Raw genomic sequence first — 19,941 nt, forward strand, 5'->3', positions numbered from 1 at the left:
GAGGCTGATGGTGGGTGAGGAGGAGAGCTCCCTTAGGTTAGGCGAACGTGGACTAGGTTCTCTGGAGAATCTAGGCTGTACCCCAAACACCCATTCTAAGCTTGAATCCAAGTTCTCTAGGAACTGAAACGACATCCCAGAACGAAGAGATTGGGGCTTGACTGAGGTACGCCCTAGAAGAGGGTTTGGGTTTTTTTTTCCTCAAGCTTGGGCTTTGTAGATGTCCCCCTCAGAGCAGACTGTGGTGGAGGCTGAAGGACCAAGTCAGAGAATCAAGATCTAGAGTGGAGGGTAGGAGGAGGATATTAGATCAAGCACCAATGCTCCAGTCCGCTTTTTGCCTCCGACTGGGGACCGTATCCCCACCCGCCATCCATCGCCCCGCCCCGCCCCGCCCCCCACCTTGGGGCAGGTGAGCGGTGGCCAATGGGGGAGCGCGGGGCAGGTGCCCGCTAACTCTCTCCTCGCAGAGCTGCAGCCCTGGCCTGGCCCGCGGAGCTAGGAGGATCACGGGCGGTGGTCGGTCACAGCTTGACTAGTAAGGGAGAGAGCCGGGAGGACCACAGAAGCGGCTCTCAGTAGCACAGGCAGCCCGTGCCCGGGCGTTTGCAGGGAGCTGCGTGCTGGGCCGCAGGGACCACACTCCAGGCGGTGCGCAGTGGCCCAACTCGGTGTTAGGGCTCTCGCACGCCCCTCGCCGCCCCGCTCCTGGCTGGTCCGCAAGGGCCGAGCGCGGGCGGGTGGGCAGGCGGGGGAGGTGAAGGGTGCGGGCGTGAGTGCATGTGCCAGGTTTGGTGCACACCCCGCACGGCGGCAGCGCCGGGGCACCGAGCGTTCCCCAGAGCCCCGCTACCTCACTCCACTTCGGCGGCCGCGACCATGTTCCAGCCCGCGACTAAGCGGGGTTTCACCATAGAGTCCTTGGTAGCCAAGGATGGTGGCACCGGCGGGAGTCCTGGCAGCGGGGGCGCGGGCTCCCATCCGCTGGCTGTGGCCGCCTCAGAGGAACCGCTCAGGCCCACGGCGCTCAACTACCCTCACCCCAGTGCGGCCGAGACGGCCTTCGTGAGTGGCTTCCCTGCTGCTGCAGCTGCGGGCGCCGGCCGCTCGCTCTATGGAGGGCCGGAGCTGGTGTTCCCAGAGGCCATGAACCACCCGGCTCTGACGGTACACCCGGCACACCAGCTGGGCTCCTCCTCGCTGCAACCCCCTCACTCTTTCTTCAGCGCCCAGCATCGGGACCCTCTCCACTTCTACCCCTGGGTGCTTCGGAATCGCTTCTTTGGCCACCGCTTCCAGGGTGAGTGTCCACGCCGTGTTCGTGACCCGGGAATACGGGGGAGGCTCGGTGCGGCGGCGGGGCTTTTCAGAAGTTGTGGGGGGACAAGGCTTAGGGATCAGCCTTGACTGTGCGCAGGCGATTCAGCCTGTGGTCTGCTGTGTTGGTCTCCCACCCAAGAAGTGAGATCCGGACTGCCAGGCTTTCCAAGGAATGAAGCCGGTTGGGACGGAAGGCCGAGAGCATCCTAGGAGCTTTTTCAGACCCTCCTGTGGCCAACCTTAATCTCCTTTAAGAATAAACCAGTCCCATTCTTGAAAATGCTGGCCCTCCGCCCTTCCCGCGCCAGAGCTTTGAGCTGTGACCATACTTCGCTCTCTTGGTCACAACTCATGGCACATCTGGGCAGGGGAAAGTCCACCCACACGCACTCGCTCTGTGGGAAGCAGGGTAGCATGGTGCGTTGTTCATTCAGATGCCTTGGGACTTTTCTCAGCAACCTTGACCAGACTTTTCCCAGTCACGTTGGCCTCTCCGATCCAGAGTGGAGAAAGCTTTCAATAAGCAAACCAGCTTTCTTCAGCACTGACCTCCAGGAGCCCACCCGGCTGCTAGAGCTCAGGACACTTTCTCTTGAGTGGGGGTGGAGGAGGGCTTTTAAGGTCATATCTAGTCTTACCCCACCCGTCTGCAACCGCATCTTGTTTGCTAATTAAGACCCCCCCAAAAGCCTTAAACACACACACACACACACACACACACACACACACACACCAGTTATCTGACTTTCCTAAAGAAAAGAGAGTTGTGTTCATTGAAGATAATTTTCTTCCTTGGATGAGTACTTTTCTTTCATTAAAAAAAAAAAAAGGCAGAAAAAGAAAAGATTGGCCTTGGTTCCTATAGCAGTTGCTCAGTTCCCACTGTGCTATAGACTTGACCTACAGGTAAATTAAGCGTTTGGTAAAACAGCAGCAAAAATAAGACAAGATTGGCACTTTGGTTCCAGAAGCTACATTACGCCAGCGCTGCACAGCCAACGTGAATCTGATATGTGATACAATTATTTATATGATAAAAGAAAAAAATTCTTGAACCTTTAGCTGTAGTCGCTTGACTGACTTGGAGAAAGCTATTTGGAGAGGGCCCCGATTTGTCAATGACCCCAGTCTCACCTGGCCATTACATACTACCCGAGAAATTCCGAGTAACCAATAGTGTAATTACTTCGGCGGGCGCGTATTTTTGTGGGTATATTTTCAAGGCGGGAGGAGAAAAGCCTAAGATATTACTGGCTTTAGGTAACATTTCCCGGCACTTAACATTAATGCTTACTACTAAAATGAGGTTTTATTTAGCTAACTACCCGCTCCCCCCGGGGGGGGGGGGGTCTATCTTCAGCTTCACGCCCACTGGCGGAGTTTTGATTCTTCCAGGACGTGAGCCCATGGCTCAAGGAACCTGGGTTAGTGGAGGATCTGGGACCCTGGAAGACAGGGTGCAAAGGGCTTCTAGCCAGTACCTTAGTCCAGCCAGTACCTCAGTCCAGTGTCTCAGTCCAGTGCCTGGGCATACTCAGGATGCTTCCTGGATGGGGCTTTTTCGGCCCTTAGTCCGGAATCTCACGTTTTTCTCTCCACCTTTCACACCTCTGGCCCCGCGCGCTGATCCCGCTCGCCCGAGGCTGGAGGTGCCTTTTGAGAGAGATCAGCTCGGGCTCCGAGCATCCCCAGCCAAGCGAGGCCAATACATCCTTCGCAAAAACCCTCCAGGAAATTTCCGCTGCTCTCTGAGCCATCGGTCCCAGCGGTTACGTTGTGGAGTTACACAAACGGTGGGCTTTTTCTCTCCAGAACCGCGTCTCGACGCGGAGAAGGATCCGAGTGTGACCGCGCTTGCGAACTCGGAAGTCCAATGGGTGCTGATCAACCCTTTCCAACTCCGAAGTGCCGTGGCCCTGCAGCCCCCATCCCGGCGACGCCGCCTCTTCCAGATCCCGCCGGGTCTCGGGGCTAAGAACCCAGCTGTCCCAGGCCCTCCGGCGCCGTGTTTTCTGGAGAACCGGGAGTCTGCGATGCTCACTTCAGTCCCGTTTTGATGCAAGAAACGAAACCCTACAAGAACGAAAAGGAACCCGCGTCCGCGTTTTGTGCGCAGCGCTCCCGGGCAACTCGAGCGGGTGGCGCCTGGAAGCCGCTTCTCCCCTAAGCAAAGAGGAAAGGCCGGGGTGCACGGTCGGGACCTCTGAACCGGGGGGCCAAACGGGAAGAACCCGAGAACATTAGGCGAGGTTGGCGTCGTTTCGGTGCTATTTCCCGGGGATCAAGAACTTTCTGAATTGAAAAGCTACGTCTGAAAGGGACTAAGGGAGACTCAGCCCTGCCATCCCTGCTGCGGTTGTGGGCACTAGATTTAAAGGACGTCTTTGTTCAGGCAGGAAGAGGAGGGAAGAGGCTATCTCGGCTTTACGGCTGGCCATCGACCGCTCCAGGTTCTAGCTCCAGGCCATTCTTCGGGGCACCAGGCTCCAAGTCTGTAGCTAAAGCGGCCGCTCCATCTAGGACTGCAGCGTCCGCCCCGGGTGCTTCGGATTCTTGCCCCGCTTTCCGCAGCCTGGTTCTTAGTATCTCCATTGCTAGCTCCCAGCCATCGCCTTGCAGCGGCCTGGAGAGAGAGAATGTGGGAATTTTCACATCCTAATGCCTAATTCCAGGGAATTCTGGATGGGTTCATGTTCCTTTCCTATGGGTGTCTGAAACTGTTATCTTTTCTCAGAGCCTGAAATTACTTCGTCCAAATAGGATGCACCCTAGCTGCAAGCTTGGTCTGTCCCATGGCTCAGTCAGAAACTGTATAGGCTTCTCTGGAAGTGGTAGGGAGAGGTGGGCCCATTCCCATGGGTCAAAGAGAGGGGGGTTCAGTACACAGACACCTTGACACCCCTGTCCTTACAAAAACATGTAGCCATTGATGAATATCGTCAGATGTTTGGTTTTGCGCTAAACATCATTTTTCTCACTGGAAAAGGCTTTTTATTTTGTTCTTTTAATTAAATAACTTGTCATCATTTATCAGTATTTTGGATAATTTTGTAGCCTCAGGCGTCCTTCGTATTTGGATCAAGTAGACCCTGTGATTCAACAATGCATGTGAACATACTGGGGTACACGCTAACCACTACAGCAGGACATTCCTTCCGTTTTCTTGAACTAAGCAAGATTGGGGAGTGGAGGCAAAGAAGCTTCGGGTCAGGAAAGAGCTAGTTCAGGCTATCCTCATCCTATGGGGTTTAAACAGACAGGGAGAGCTTTTCTCCACTATCCAGGTGACTGACACACTCCCCAGCACCTCAATACAGCCATTACAGAACACAGCAGCAGAACCAGTCTTGCTTTCTCTGCTCCATGCTTCCCAGTGCATCTCTGCATCCCACTTGCTCAGACCTTCATGACCTTCTACACTGCGACCTCACTGCTGTATAAGTTAGGCCAGACAACTGAGCAACTCGGACCAAAGCCCATGAATGCCGAGACAGAAAGGCCTCTCCCCACAACCTCTTCTCTGGCTCATCTGTCCAGAGGAAACCCCCTTTGGGGTTTTACCTGGACTCTGACCAATGTGGGTCTTCAAAGCAATTGATTCAATAAAGGCTTCTCATCCACTTCTCTTGCCACCCCTGGACTTCCAGATTGGTCCTCACCCAAGGCTTTGAGTCCTCTTATCCACTCCAGGAATAGGCTTTTTATTTTTTCCCCTCTTACTCTCTCTGGCAGGCCACCTTTCCTGACTGTCCCTTTACTACCCAACTGAAATCCCCCTTCTTCAGCCAGGCCAATGGGGATCCTAGGTCTGCTCTGGCACCAACCTGAGGGGGAGATGTCCTTCCTTCTCTCTTCAGTGACAACCCCTGGTCCTGTTGTATAGTAGTGCAGACACAGCCTCTTACAATGTGTAGGTGATGAGAGGTCACTCTCAGACAACTGTGTTCCAAAGAAGATTCCAGCAACCCAGCTGATTGGCATAGACTTCCAAAGCCCAAAGACAGTCGGGCAGTTGCAACCAGTAGAGGGATACAGTTAGTCTACTGGCTGAATTTTAACAAGGGCACCTCAGGATGTGACTTTCACTTACCTAGCTCTTTCCAAAAATGGGAGATCTCATCTGAATTGTCCAGATCGCTGTCTTTAGAGTAAAACAGTGGGCCCAATTGAGTCAACCCAGTCAGTGGCCATCTCTGAGGAAGTTAATTGGATCAGTCAATCTCAACAGTTAACTCTGTCAAAACATCCCATCCAGGGCTCTGTGTTGTTGGGTCAGGGGAACTGATACAGGCCTGTGTGTGAGGACTCATGTGTGTGTGATGGTCTCGGGGATTTTTAGAATCCTTGAGAATGTGCAACTATGTGAGGGCCCAGTGGGGGGCTTGCCAAGCCAGAGCTGTGGATTAAAGCCTGCTCTGGATTTTATACTTCCTGACCACCACCCCAGTCTTAGTCAGTCCTCTTCAGTGTAGGAGTGAGTGTGGGAGCTTGGCCAAGGGACAGTCACTCTCTGAAATCTTATACAGTAATGGGAGGGAAAGACAAAGGGGAAGCTGGAAGGTATATTTACACACAACCATAGGGAAAAAATATATCTGTATGTATGTGTGTGTATATATATATATATATATATATATATATATATATATATATCATATACAGGTATACAACATATACATAAACATTTATTGATATTTACTTCCATGTTCTTTTCAACTCAGGACTACTCAGAGAGAAAGCAGGAGCCTTCCCCATGAGAATGGCTTCCACTCTTCCAGCCTGCCTTCACAGTGTTTAAGGCCTAAGGGGCAGAGAGAAGTAGGTTTGAGGACTCCAGGGTCTGTCTGCCTGCTTGCTTGAGCCGGCCTGCTTCCACCTCCTGCGTGGTGGAGCCTAGGCCTGCTGGCCAGTAGGATTTCTCAGCAGGGTAGTAGTAGCCTGAGCACTTAGCTCCAGGAGTACTTTAAGTACGAGTTAGAATCTTTGGAGGACTTCTGGGTGGTCTTCCTATCAGCCCTGCTCTTCCCCCCGTCATCTTTCTGAGCCCCAACCCTGTCCTCTTTAGCTAGTCTGGGAAGGAGACTTTTTCTTTTCCTTTTTTTTTTTTTGGAACTAAATAATTAAAAGATAATCAATCGTTGGGGCCTGGGTGGAGGTATCACTATAAGGGCACAGGAACAGACCTAAGGGATTTCTGCCGTCCCTTGGCCTTTCTGCTGCCCCTGGCAACGTTAGATTTGAGCCTGTTGGGCCCTCATCAGGTCTGGGCTCGCATCTTGGCTCAAGAGTATATTCTGCTTGCGGTTCCCTGTGGGTAGCTCTGGAGTGAGGTTTCAGGGCAGCGACAAGGGAAATGGGAGACGAGGAGGAGGTGTCAGGATTGCAAAAGTGACAGGGCACCCCGAGGCAGAGGCCTGCTACTCACCGCGCCCCTTCTCTCTATCTGTACCTGCGTGTGCTGCTGTTGCCTCTGGGCTGCAGCAAGCGACGTTCCCCAGGACGGGCTGCTTTTGCACGGGCCCTTCGCACGCAAGCCCAAGCGGATTCGCACGGCCTTCTCGCCCTCGCAGCTGCTGCGGCTGGAGCGAGCCTTTGAGAAGAATCACTACGTGGTGGGCGCCGAGCGGAAGCAGCTGGCAGGCAGCCTCAGCCTCTCCGAAACTCAGGTGAGCATTCTCCTGCCGCAGCCTCAGGGTGCCGGAGGTGGGCGGTTGGGTGCAGGTTTCTCTACTCCTCGGGTTCCAAAAGCCACCTGCGGCGTGGATGTCGCATCCCTGGAAACCTTACCCTTTCTCTAGCCTTGCCCTGCTAAGTTTCAGGAGTGTTTTGTAATGAGACAGGGTCTCTCTGTGTAGCCCAGGCTGGCCTTGAACTCGAAGCAATGCTCCAGTCTCTGTTTCCTGCGTTCTGGAATGGCATATATAATAAATCAACTCGCCCAATTTCCCCGGTCTTATAATGAGCGCTAGGGATCCCACCAGAAGCGTAATAGGCCGGATTTGGTCTGTGGTGCGACCAGGCTGCAAAGATCCCTAGCCCCTCTGCAGTCTAGATGACACAGTATCCACAAGTCTGTGGGAGTGGTCCGGTCTTCTCAGCCTGGCAAAACTGGGGAGACCTCATCTGACCTCAAGTACCTGTGGTGTGTGTGCAAAGAAAGCCAGTGTCAGCTTTGCAACAGAGGAATGAGCGATCTGATCCAGAGATCAGCTCCTAACTGGAGAGTGGTCCTGATCCAGGCACAGGGCACTCGCTAGGGTTTTGAGAACTGTGACTTATTCACAGCTCACCTTAACGGGATAAGCCTCCAAGAGTGTCGAGGGAGCTTTCAGTAGACTTAGGCACGCAGGGCCTGTGGCGTGTTGAGGGAATGAACTCCATTCATTGGTGCTGGAGGGCTTTGAATGGATGACATTATAATTCCCATGTAGGGTTCAGTAATAATTGATTAAAGAGAAAAAAAAAAGATGTCTAGGGAACCGTAAAGAGGCAAACATGAGGGGTTTTTTGTTTTGTTTTGGTAAGGACCTTGCCATACATGAACACTGCCTGAAAGTGCCATTGAACATTTGGTCCATTCCTGTGAAGGAGGACCGAAGCAGCTGAGGGACTCCCAGCCTGGATTGCTTTCTAATTTAGGTTTACAGACCCTGCCAGCTCTGAGATGCTGACCTCTGTCTCTGATGGGCTGAACCTTCAGCTGCTCTTCCTCCCACCCTGCCCTGCTATACAATTAATTCCTACCACCCCTCTGCAGGTCGGAGTCTGCCTGTGCTCTCCTACTAGCTGCTGGGGTGACAGGGGGCACTAGTCTGGTAGACAGCTCCTTGTTGCACCCCAGTTCCCTAAACTGACCTCACCCACTGGTCCTGGCATTACATCTACAGTATCTGGTACCCCATATAACAGCTGAGTCAGGGCCTCCTTCCAGGCCACCACACGACTGCAGAACCTGTGAGGTTTTAGACTTGCTAGTTGACAGCTCTTACTGAACAAACAAACCTTACAAAGCAACAGAGTTAGTTTTAAAAACTGTTTTTAAAGAAAGCAATGTTTAAAAAAATAAGTTAATAAAATAACACCTCTTTTCCCTCCTGGCAAACAGTGCTTTACAATTATTGTTTAAAACAAGGTGTCAACTTAAGAATGGTGTTTATAATTAGCCTCATGTAAAAAAAGTAATATTTATTAAATGTTAATTGCAGGAATGTAAGAAAACAAAACAGTTTATAATCCTACCACCCACAGATTAGCACTTGTTGAAATCATGTCATTGTTTTTAAACTTACCATTTTTCAGCACAGTGAGAACATGTTTAATTAATTTTCTTTCAAACTGAATCTAGCTTCCTGTCAATTTTAGCTTCTAGGTAATGCCAGTTCTTCGTGGATAGGCTGGTTGTTGCTTTCATTTCTATCATGAGACATTTCTAACGTGCCTTTAGAGGGAAACCAAAGAGAAGAATATAATGTGTCTGTTCTGCTAACCCTCAGGACTCTTGGTTAATCCTGCGCTCTGGGAATGGGTTCTTTTTATGTCTAGAACAACACCACCCCTCTCCCATCAAAGAATCCTGAAGGGACTGAGAACTTCCTTGTAGCTCTGCCTTTCCAGGTAAAGACCCTGAGGCGAAGAAGTGAGCTAAGCAGAGTGCCCAAGTCAGGCAGATGGAATTGAATACCCATCTGCCTGCTGTGCACAATGGGCAGGTTGCTTGACCTCTCTCTCAGTTGTCTCTTCATCCAGAGAACACACTAGAGGATTAGAGGTATCTTATGTGAATGCAAGTAACACCCATTCCCTCTCAGGTCCCTTCTCTTTGTTTAAAGTAATCCATCAAATTAGTAGTCCAATAAAGACCCTGCCTAGGTTTCCCCTAGGCCAGCACTCTTCCTGCTGCTGTCAGTATCATCGCTGGTTACCTTTCTATTGTCCTTGTAACTTCTTACTTTGGACTTATTGTAGAATTAGCTCACCATCCACTTGTCAGTGGATGCAAGCAAGCTTACAGCTTACCTGTCATTTTCAGTTATCTGCTATCTGTCAAGCAAGTGATACTCCAGTCAGTTCTCTGCTTGTCAACCAGGCCTCTGTGCTCCACCCCTTACATGTAACTGTCTTTTATCTAGCAACTTCTTCATTAGCTCTCTCCCCATATTGGGAAATGTATGTTTTCTCCAAAATACGTGCTTTTCTTCTTAATAATAACCTCTGTGTACCCATCTGTTGATTATCTCATCCATTTTGTCTTCTTCTGTCCACCATCCATCTCTAGAGAGCTATTGGCAACTAACAACATCGTTGTACCTGCCGATGATTATCTATCATCTTGCTGATTCAGCTCTGGCTCTGTCTTCTCCCAGGTTTCCACTGTCACATTACTGTGATTGAAAGAAATAAATGCCAGGGTTTTCCCGAGCCCTGAATTTGTGAAGCTCACCGTCCACTTTCTACTTCTGACTTTTCTGTACTTTCTCTCTCTCTCTCTCTCTCTCTCTCTCTCTCTCTCTCTGTGTGTGTGTGTGTGTGTATGTGTGTGTCTGTTGTGATCTTTCCCCCTGTTCTCCCAGAACTCCCAGTGTCCCCCTTGCCTTTCCTAATATGCATCACATTTTGCTGTTATGACTTAATTATCTGTCATGTCCATATGTCATTCTGTAGATCAGCTGCATCTGTCCCTCAGGGAGATCTTAAAATACAGGGATACCCAGGAGATGCTCTTAGGACATCCAAGATGCAGTCCAAGAGAGAAACATTTCCCACAGCTCACTGGGTAATTATGGTGAACAATATAGGTCTGAGCATCTTGGTTGTGGGAAGCAGAGGTCAAATTTATTTCCTCGTGGGATCCAGCATGGTGCCTGGCATGGAGTAGATAGATGTACTGAATAAAAGCCGGGCATGGGGCTGCAGAGATGGCTCAGTGGTTATGAGTACTGGCTATGCTTCCAGAGGACTGGGATTCAATTCCCAGTGTTTCTATGGCAGCACACAACCACTCTAATTCCAGTTGATCCAACGCCCTCTTCTGGATTCTGTTGGAACTGCATGCTTGTGGTACATACACAAGTAAAACATTCATACATATAAAATAAAAATATTTTTTCCAGTCAGGCAAGCTAGTGTACACCTATAATTCCAGCACTTGGGAAGTAGAGGCAGGAGTCTCTGAAACTCTAGATCATCCTGAGCTATATTGAAGCTGACCGGGTTTATGTCAATCTGTAGACAGATTGAGACCATCTCCAAACAACACTGACCAGTCCGATCCATTTGCTTTGATGCCACACTCAGCCAGCTTTATGAATTACTCCTTTGCCCCCTGCCTTGGCTGCTTCCCACTGTTTTGCCCCTTTGGTTGTCCAGACCGACTGTCATACCTGATTATTGGTTTTGGTGGTACAAAGACAGGCTATAGGTAAGCCTCAGAGACAAGCTCTGTGCGGGCATAGCTCCAGCTTGAGTTGTTGGGTAGCCTGAGCTACTGGGTACTGAGCTATATAGCTTAGCTAGGAGTTGTGTTCATGCAGGGATGACCAGGGAGGTGTTCATTCCAGGAGGTCGAAGGATGGGCCCTGGGCCACAGCAGCTCTCCCTTCTGGCTGTACTCCTCTGCTTCTCACCACTGTGGTGCAGTCCTGGGGTATGGCCAAGAGGCTTGCATTCACGTGGCTGCTTGGCAGATCTAGACCTGGGCCAGATCAGCACCTCTATCACCATGAGGGTGTGTTCCCACCCTATGTGGTGCTGCAGGCTGACTTACATGGACACCAAAAGGCCAAGCAATACCTCAGGTACCCATTGGATGCCAGTGGTCAGTCACAGGCCACGTGGGGTGAGAGCTGTTCTTGGCTAATTACGTATTCCAGTAGTCCCTAGAATAAAATAGACCAGCAAAGTCTCTTGACCTTGTCTGCCATTGACTTTTGCTGAGCTGTGAGAAAAGCAGGAAATTTGGTCTTGGGCCTTCCTTGGAGAGTCTTCACATAATGATGAAGGCTTCTGCAGATATAGATAAGTCTGCTGGACAAGGGTAGGGTGAGTAACTGAGTCCTCTTGATGAGAGGGGTCAGAGGAGACCTGATAGGTGGGAGGTCCCCAGCTGGCTTCTGGCCTGGAAGGTTTGGAAGAATGGGTAGGATTATAGGGTGGTGGCAGGGGTCGGGGGGGTCAGGGGAGGCATTACAAGGATTGGAAGAGAGCAAATGAAAATGGAGATGGAGGTATTAAGACCAGATGCCATTTTGAGGCTTGAGAGCAGGGAGGGAAGGAGTTCTTAGAAGGAGTCGGGTATTTCTTTACCTACCTATGAGTTTTCCTCACAGACACTCAAGGTGGGTGCTTCCTGCCATGGAATGTCCTGCGTTTGGAGGGACGGGTACTCAGGAGTTATCCAAAGTGTCTTGAATTTTAGGGAAAAGTCGAAAGTTTGACAGTAACTCTGTGGCTCTGGGATGACACACCCCTTCTTCCAAGTCCCAGCTTGGGTGTTTCCATATCTCTATAGCCTAGAAGTCCTGTGTAGTGGCTGGGGTGAGGAGGAACTAAGCAAGACTCTCTGAGATGCTGGGACACAGGCCTGAGAGGCAGATGAGTTTAGTACAGCAGAGGAGAGGGTCTAGGATGGGTGGAGGGAGCAGAATATAAGGTGGCTCTGGAGGCGTTGGGGTGATCCCAGCTTCGGGGAATGAGGGTTGATCTGACTCTGAGAGCAGGAAGTCTGACATGATCAATTGATAGGAAATGGATCCCCCAAGAGAGGGCAGGGAAGAGAGCAGGCTGAACGGTGGCGTGATTGATGTATCCAAGCTGCCGTCTATTCTAAGGACTTTCTCTGTGTCTGAGGCCGACAGACTAAGGAGACATGCTTAAATTAAAGCAGAAGAGAGCGCAGTAGAACATAAGGAGGAACTTCCCATGTCAGAGTTAGAAGATCTTGACAGGGATGTTTGGACTTCTTAAAGCCAGGACAGGGTCCTCCCTGGAAAGTACACAGGCACCTGGAGCTGAGAGGCTGAGATGGGGGGAGGGGTGACGGAGGTGAAATGACCACTCCTTTGTTCAGAACAGCAGATTACTCAAAAGTTAAGTGTGGTCTCCAAAACACTAACAGGATCTGTTTTCCACTTATTTGTAAACTCACTGTCCATCCACTCATGAATTCACGCATGTGTGTCTCCACCATAGCACATAGTGATCTGTCCTCTGAGGAAGTGCTGTGGTGTTGGCCCATTCAGAACAGTCTCTTGCTCTTCATCCTGCCTCACTCAAGCTGAAGACTGCCCCTCTCTACAGAGGGTGCCTCTCCACCAGCTCCCTCCAGCAAGAGGTTAATGTACTCTCTCTTGCTTCCTTGTGCTCTTTCTGGTTTCAAATTCCTGTGTACAAATCTATCCAGTCTAGTTTTATTTCTGTTGCTGCGACTAAAATATCCTGACAGAAAAACAACTCAAGAGAGGAAAGAGTTTATTTGGTTACAATTTCAGGTTATAGTCCAACACTGAGGAAGTCAAGACAGGAAGCCAAGGCAAGTACTTACAGGTAGTAGGCCTGCTAGCTATACCACACAAGGTAGCCTTTAACGACACAACTCACTTCACAGACAAAGAAATGCATCAGGAACCATGAAGGATGCTGCTTTCTGGATGGCAAGCAGGATTGTGCTCACCTAGCTTTCTTATACACGTCAAGACCACCTGCCCAGGGAATGGTGCCGCCCACAGTGGGCTGGGGCTGTGTCTTCCCACATTAATCAACAATCAAGAGAGTTTTCTACAGACATGGCCACAGGCCAATCTGATTTAGGCAAGTCCTCAATTGAGAGTATCATCTCAGAAAATTCTTTTGTGTGTTAAGTTGGCAGTTAAAGCTAGCCAAGATGGTTCGGCTTCCCCCAAACCAACTAGTGTAGAATTAAGAATTGATGCTCATGACAGCTTGGTCTACTTAGAGAGTTCCAGGCCAAGCAGAACTACATAGTGAGACCCTATCTCAAAAAAAAAAAAAAAAAAAAAAAATCAAAACAGCACCCTCCCCCCCAAAAAAAACAAACCAACCAACCACCCAACCAAACAAACAAACAAAAACCCTCTTGCAAAAGCACATCCACTAAAGGACTCTGTATTTTAGCATAGCTCTTTCCCAGCCCTATTTCTGATTCCTTCCAGCCCCTCTTCTGCTGATTCCTCCCATTTCCTGCACCAATTGCTTGCAGTACAGTATTGGGTTACTCCACCTCTATATATCTGGATGGCCATACCTGGACAGGCCTTCTGGGTCTTGAGACTCAACTCCAAAGCCAGAGAGGACACTGCTTAGTCTCCCTGGAATCCAGGAATGTCCAGTCAGGCTTTCAAAAACCAATAAGAGTTCCAGATTACATAACCCAGGGCAAAATGGGGCATCTCAGAAGGGCCTATCTGGCTTCACCAAGAAATTGGGAGATACACAGTAAAGGGGGGATTCAGGGGATCACAGGAGCTTCTCCCCCCAAACCACAGGGGTCAAGCTTGGTGGGTGGGGCCTCCAGCCAACATTTCTGGTATGCTTTAGGGGCTGAAAGAAGTGAATATATATTGGTGTTGGGGTGAGAAAATAAAAGTTAAGGGAACAAAGAAAAGGTTTAGGTGTTTAGGTGCATTCCCTTCTATCTCGCCCATGCATAGCCCTTTGTCTCCCATGGCTGTGACCACACCATACCAACACTGTTCATCCTGGCTTTTGTTCTATTATGAAGTCACAACTGTCCCCGCTATTATAGGACTTATAACAGTGTCTGGTTACCCAGCCCAGAGCTGCTCTGCAGAAGTCATCCAGGCTGCCTTGAAGAGGGCTGGGGGGGGGGGGTCTTTCTTGCTGTTGGCTTTTTTTGTTTTGTTTTTGTTGTTTGTTTTGTTTTTGAAATAGGGTCTCATGTAACCAAAGCTGGCCTTGAAGTCACTATGTACCCGAGGAGGACCTTAAACTTCTGATCCTTCTGCCCCCACCTTCCAAGTGCTCTCCTTTGTGTGGTGTTGAGGTTAGACCACAAGGCTTGGTCTAAGCAAGTACTGTACCAACTGAGTTACAGCTACAGCCCGATTGACGTTAGTTTTCTCATGAAAACTAATAGTTGGGATTCTCTTTTGTGTGGTGTACCAGGATGCTGCCCAGGCCTGAAGCCTTGTCCTGGGCTCTACTCTGCCATTGGTATTTTTGTTCTTTGGGAGAGAGTTGACTGGCAAGGGTAGCATGCTGAGTCCATCCCATCACAGGCCACTGTAATCATCAATCTCCAGGAAACGTGAGGATGGGGTAAGGGAGAAAGGTGCAGAAAGAAGTGAGCCCCTGTCTCTGGGTGCTGCCCACTGCCCCTTGCATCCAGCCCACTTGGACTTGTCAGATATGATGTCCTGTACGAAGCCCTGAGTCACTCACAGAAGGCGGGGCAAGCTCATCCACCCACTAGCAGGTGCAGTCACAGTATGCTCTGGGGTAGAGGGCAGGAACTGGGCTGACCACCAGTGGTGTGTTGAGAACACCAGGCTTAGGTGGGCATGGAATCCAGAAGTCCTGAGCTCAGAGTAGCCAATATCCTTCCCTGTCTACCTGAGAAGAGGCATACAGGCTACAAGTTTGAAAGCTGCCTTCCAGAGGAAGGAAGGAATCCCTTGTCCTAACTTCATTTACCAAGGCTGGGTGCCTGGATGCTCCCTGGACCAGCTTTCTTGTCTTGCGCTAGTGGCATTTGGAACACTGAGCATCAGCGTTCCCACCTCCAACCTAGTGGCAGGACAGATGGCTCAGTGGAGGCCTCTGTGAGCAGGGATTGTGAGGAGAACCTCAAGGGCCTCTGTGACAGAGAGGAAGGGTGTGTGAGGTTGGCACATCCCCGGCATGGAACCATCCTACAGCCAGGATACCAGGCCCACTTCTCACCTTTGCTGCTGTATGCACATCTCTCCAAGGGCTGCCTTCAGCCCTGCCCTGAGTTCTAGATCCCCCTTCAGCAGTCACTGCAGTTGCCAGAATTGAAATGTTCACCACCACGGTACACAAACAACTTGCCAGTGCTGTCTGCACAGCCGCAGCAGGCAGGCCCTGCTGGTTTTAAGCTGTCCTGGTGATATTCGCAGGAAAACACCAGGACTTGCAACTCCATTGCCCCACATCCCCTACCCAGGGGATCCACTGGCACAGGAGTCCAGGAGGTGCCTTGGAACAGCAAAGGGTTCCAAAAGCATCTCTCCTATGGATGAGGGATGTGAGTCCTGCTAGCACCAAGGAGGATTTGGGCCTGGCTGGCCCACAAGGCTGAGTAAGGAGATGTGCAATCAAAGCAGTGTGGAAGTACTGAGGGTACACGGGGAGCCACCTATGGGAGGATGTGTGGGCTGTGTTGTGGACACCCAGTAATGCTGGGAGGGATGATTGGAGCTAGGAGAGAAGGAAGGAAGGATGGTAGAGATGGACCTAAATGGGCCTTCCTGGAGATGCCTAGAACCACAGGCCTGTTGTGTCATCATGGGGGAATGCTGTCCCCCTTGTACAAGCCTCACACAGGGCGAGGCTCCCTAGCACAGAAGTGGGGACTCCCTATGTTCAAATAAGTATTCACTTCTGTCCTCCAATTTTCTTCCAACTGTTCCGTATGTGACCTGTGACATCTAGATGGGCCATGGGGGTCAGTGCTATTTGGACCAGGAGGTGCAGAGCTTACCCTGTGTGGGGTAGGGCCTCAGACAGAACTTTCCCCATGCTTGTCTATCCAAGGTCAAATGATCTGGGGTATATTTTAGACAGCCCTGAGAAGCTGGCACCTGAGGGACTGGGGTTCCCTACCACACAGCTCGGGCCTGCACAGTTCTATTACTGAAGAGGGTAGGAAAACTTCACATAGTCCAGGCAGCATGTGAGTTTACAGTATCCATTAATGGTTCTGGGATCTTAGATGTCATCTGGCTGTCACAGGCCATGTTCAAACCTCCTCCAGGTTATGAAGCCGTGACTGTCTCCGTGTGGCAGTGTGAGGCCAGCACAGGAGATGGAGTATACTTTGGCCCCTCTGGGGATGACTACATCTCTGGACATTGGCAAAGCCCTGGCCCGTTATGCTCTCTTCTGCCTGGCCACTGTGGCTGCAGAGACCCGAGGCTCAGTAGCCATACCTGCTCCTTTGTCTCTGAGAGGGTCTGAGAAAACTGCCTTTATGTCTAGTCCAGTCTTTTCTCTGCCCTCCTCACTTGCATCTGAAGAGCAGTCCTCCAGACCTGTCGGGTGGCAGATGCCTGGAAGAGAGAACCCTGACCTATGTAGCCTCAGGTTCCCCATCTGACTCCCAGCTCAGCTGGAGTGTGGAGGCCATAACTGGCTGCTTTGGGTGTTTCTTACCTGTGCCCCTCCCTCCCGGCCCAGGTGAAGGTGTGGTTCCAGAATCGGAGGACAAAATACAAACGGCAGAAGCTGGAGGAGGAAGGGCCGGAATCTGAGCAGAAGAAGAAGGGGTCCCACCATATCAACCGGTGGCGTATTGCCACGAAGCAGGCCAACGGGGAGGACATTGATGTCACCTCTAATGACTAGGGGAATGATCAAGAGCCCACAAGGGCAGAGCATTGCTTGCTGCTGGCCGAGGCTCCAGGGGGCCCACGCTGGACTCTGGCCACTCCTTAGCCAGGCTGCAGGGAGGCCTCGAGTCACGGCCCCACAGGGCTTGGAGCCTGGGGCCATCACTGTCAGAGGGACAAGAAAATGGGCTGGCTGAGGCCTGGGACTGCTCAGCCTTCTGGTAGAGAGCCTGCTGCTTGGGTGGACCGCCCGTCACTGCAGCCTCCCAGTTGCTCTCCATGTCTCTTTCTTTGTTCTGAGACATTTCTGTTTTAATTTATTTTCCAGGTCCTACTGTAGTTCTTAGTGATCCTCCCATGTTCCCCCTTCCCTATGGGAATAATAAAAAACTCTCTCTTAATGACATAGCTATCCATCTTCAACCGTAGAGCCTGGGCTGCTGGGTGTTGGTTCTCAGTGTAGTAGGAGCTGGCCAGCAAGGGCACTCAGGGCCCAGAAACCTGAAGGGAAGCCTCAGCCACAGCTTTCCCCACTCAGGGAGGGTTAGGAGGCAAGAGATTCCTCACATCTGCAGACTCCAGTGGCTGAGGAACATCCAGACAGAAGGAGACCTGGGGATGGATGGGTTAAGGAGGTCCCAAGCCCAGCCCCCACACAGATGTGCACCTGTCCTGCAGAACCTGAGCCAGCCTCTTGTTCTGGTTTCTTTTTCAGACACAAGGTCTAACTCTGTTACCCAAACTGGCTTCCAAGTCACAGCAACCCTCCTGCCTCAGCCTCCTAGGTGCAGGATTGTAAGTATCAGCCACCACACCTGGTGCCCATGGGCTTGATGGTGAGCTTGCCAAGGTCATCATGGCTCAGGGACACCTGACCCAATAAAGAAAGGCAAGACAGGCCCAATGAACTCTTGTCCAGCTGCCTTTTAATTTGTCTGTGTGTCCTTTCCCTTTGACACATTTCCCTCCATCCTGGAGAAGTTTTATTTGTACTTTCAACAGTCCTCCATCCTGGAGAAGTCTTCATTTTTGGGTCCCTCATCTCTTCTTCTTCTGGTTCATCTACACCTCGTGTCTCTCCTCTTCAGCTCATCTATTCATGCCTAGACAGTGATGTCTGGTCACATGTCAATCCAAGTGCATCCCTCAGTTGTCCCTGCCACTTTTCCGGCCCCAGTCTATCTAGGAAGAGCACAGACATTATGTGGCTTCTGTGAATACTAAAGAAGGTTCTCCGTGCTGTGGCCAGGAAGGTTCTGATCCTCCTGACCAGGCGATGCCATCTCTTCCTCCATTCTGTACCGTGGTGCTGACACTTCTCTCCCACCTGTGGCCTCTCCTACGTTGGTCCTAGTGTCCCTGAGTGCGCTGTCATGGCTTTTACTGGCTTGTGCTGTTTTTCCCATCTGGGATGTTGGTGAGTACCCTGTGGACGCCTGATCCATGTTGAAGGCCCATTCCTGTTGCCTGGGCTAAGTGCAGAGATCCAAGCACACAGGTTCTTTTGCTGACAACACAGGCCAAGTCCCACTGTCCTACCTTTTTCTACTCTGCCTGTCTTGCTCATGTCCACTCCAATTTCCAGAAACCAAAAGACTGTTCCCCCTGTCCCTTCCTCCATCAAATAAACACATCCCTCAAATCTTAAAAGTTCTAACCCATCTAAGTCTGAATTAAACCCTCAACAACTCTCCCTGCCAAGCAGTAGTGGGAGGGAGGGATGGGGGTGTTTATGAACAGGTAGGATGGGAGGAGAGGCTCCCTTTCAGCACTAGTGGTGGGGGACAGAATGGGTGAGCCCTTCCTCTGAAGATCCTAAAGTACTTGGCTGGGGGATGGGGTTGGGTGGGGGATGGGTCCTGGAAGATCACAGCAGAATGCCCCATCAAGAAGATAAAGGACTAGAAGAACGAAAACCTGCCAATCTTCCCAGGCAGGCCTGCTGGGGCGGGGCGGGGAGCCCCCTCCATCCCCCCATGTTGTGCCTTTCCCGCAGACGGTAAATATTGGTGTTGTGACTTCATTAATAAAGGCTTCTGTGAGCCTGAAAAACATGGAATCAGGATGAACTATTTTCTGAGCTGCGGGCTTGCCAGGTTTGCTAATTTGGGAGTTTTTGGGCCCTCTCCAGGGAACAAACCAAAGTCTCTCCCAAAGAGACGAAGAGACACAGATGCAGCCGAACAGTGAGAAGACAGGACTGCTGCTCCTGCCCGTTCCGGGCGGCTCCTGCCTGGAGCGAGGGCCTGCAAAGGGCCAGAAGAGTAGACACTGGCCTCCTTCCCTACATCTATGTTCGGGTGAGCTCCTGGGCTAGGCCTCTCTAAGCAAGCTTGTTTGGCCATTTCTCATCAGTGGTGCTGACCTCTAGAGCCTTGCGGAATCAGGGCCCGATCCTTCTGAGCACCTGTTAAGAGTGCAGAGTTGCAGGAGCCTCAAGTGTAGCAAGCAGGAGCTCTTAACTCTTGGCGCCCACTCCATGCGCTTCCTCTCAGGGAACAATCATATTGTTTCCTCTTGTCCTTAGGATTTTCCCAGATTGGCCTCTGGCCTCTCCACAGCATGGCACCTGCTCTCTTTATCAGTCTCTCCTGACAGGTGCTGTGGTTGCTTCCCATGGGGCATCAAGCAGTCTTATGACTTAAGAGCCAGGCTCTGTCCTAGAGGAGCCAACTAGTCCGCAGGCCGCTTTGGGACCCTGCTCCAGGACAGCCACACAGGGGGAGGGGATGGGGGGCAGAAGGCTTAGCAGTGCAGGCCCAGCCAGCTTTCCTGTCAGACGGTGCTGCCAAGGCGGAGCCAGACATCGGGAACAGGTTTAACCAATTACCCGAGCGCCCCATCTGCTGTCTGGGGTTCTTGTGAGGGTGAGTGCATGTGAGGGTGTTTGGAGTGTCTGGGAGGGCTGTGGGCGTGCGCGAGAGTGTGACTGTGTGGGTGGGTGTGGGCGTGTGGTTGTGCATGTGTGCTGTGCACGTGCGTGGAGTGTAGCTGCACGTCCCGGCCATGCCCCTTCATTTGTCCAAGACTGAAGCTAGCAGCTTCTGGTCTTCCTGCCCCCGAAGACCCCCCGCCC

The 19,941-nt window shown here is 51.2% G+C and overlaps 1 protein-coding gene across 1 annotated transcript; it reads left to right on the forward strand.

The window, feature by feature from the left end:
- The first annotated feature begins 405 nt into the window (after positions 1-405).
- Emx1 (empty spiracles homeobox 1) lies at positions 406-18,655 on the forward strand. Its single transcript, XM_034512355.2, has 3 exons — positions 406-1,300; positions 6,802-6,986; positions 16,714-18,655. The coding sequence occupies exons 1-3, from the start codon at positions 781-783 to the stop codon at positions 16,879-16,881; spliced, it is 873 nt and encodes a 290-aa protein (XP_034368246.1). The 5' UTR covers positions 406-780; the 3' UTR covers positions 16,882-18,655.
- Positions 18,656-19,941: the final 1,286 nt, after the last annotated feature.

This window comes from Arvicanthis niloticus, chromosome 9 (assembly GCF_011762505.2).
Source record: "Arvicanthis niloticus isolate mArvNil1 chromosome 9, mArvNil1.pat.X, whole genome shotgun sequence".
In the NCBI taxonomy this organism is placed as follows: Eukaryota; Metazoa; Chordata; class Mammalia; order Rodentia; family Muridae; genus Arvicanthis; species Arvicanthis niloticus.

Coding starts and splice junctions, on each gene's coding strand:
- Emx1 (XM_034512355.2), top strand. CDS start 781: ATGTGCCAGGTTTGGTGCACACCCCGCACGGCGGCAGCGCCGGGGCAC. Junction 1,301..6,801: donor CTTTGGCCACCGCTTCCAGG/GTGAGTGTCCAC, acceptor TCTGGGCTGCAG/CAAGCGACGTTCCCCAGGAC. Junction 6,987..16,713: donor TCAGCCTCTCCGAAACTCAG/GTGAGCATTCTC, acceptor CTCCCGGCCCAG/GTGAAGGTGTGGTTCCAGAA.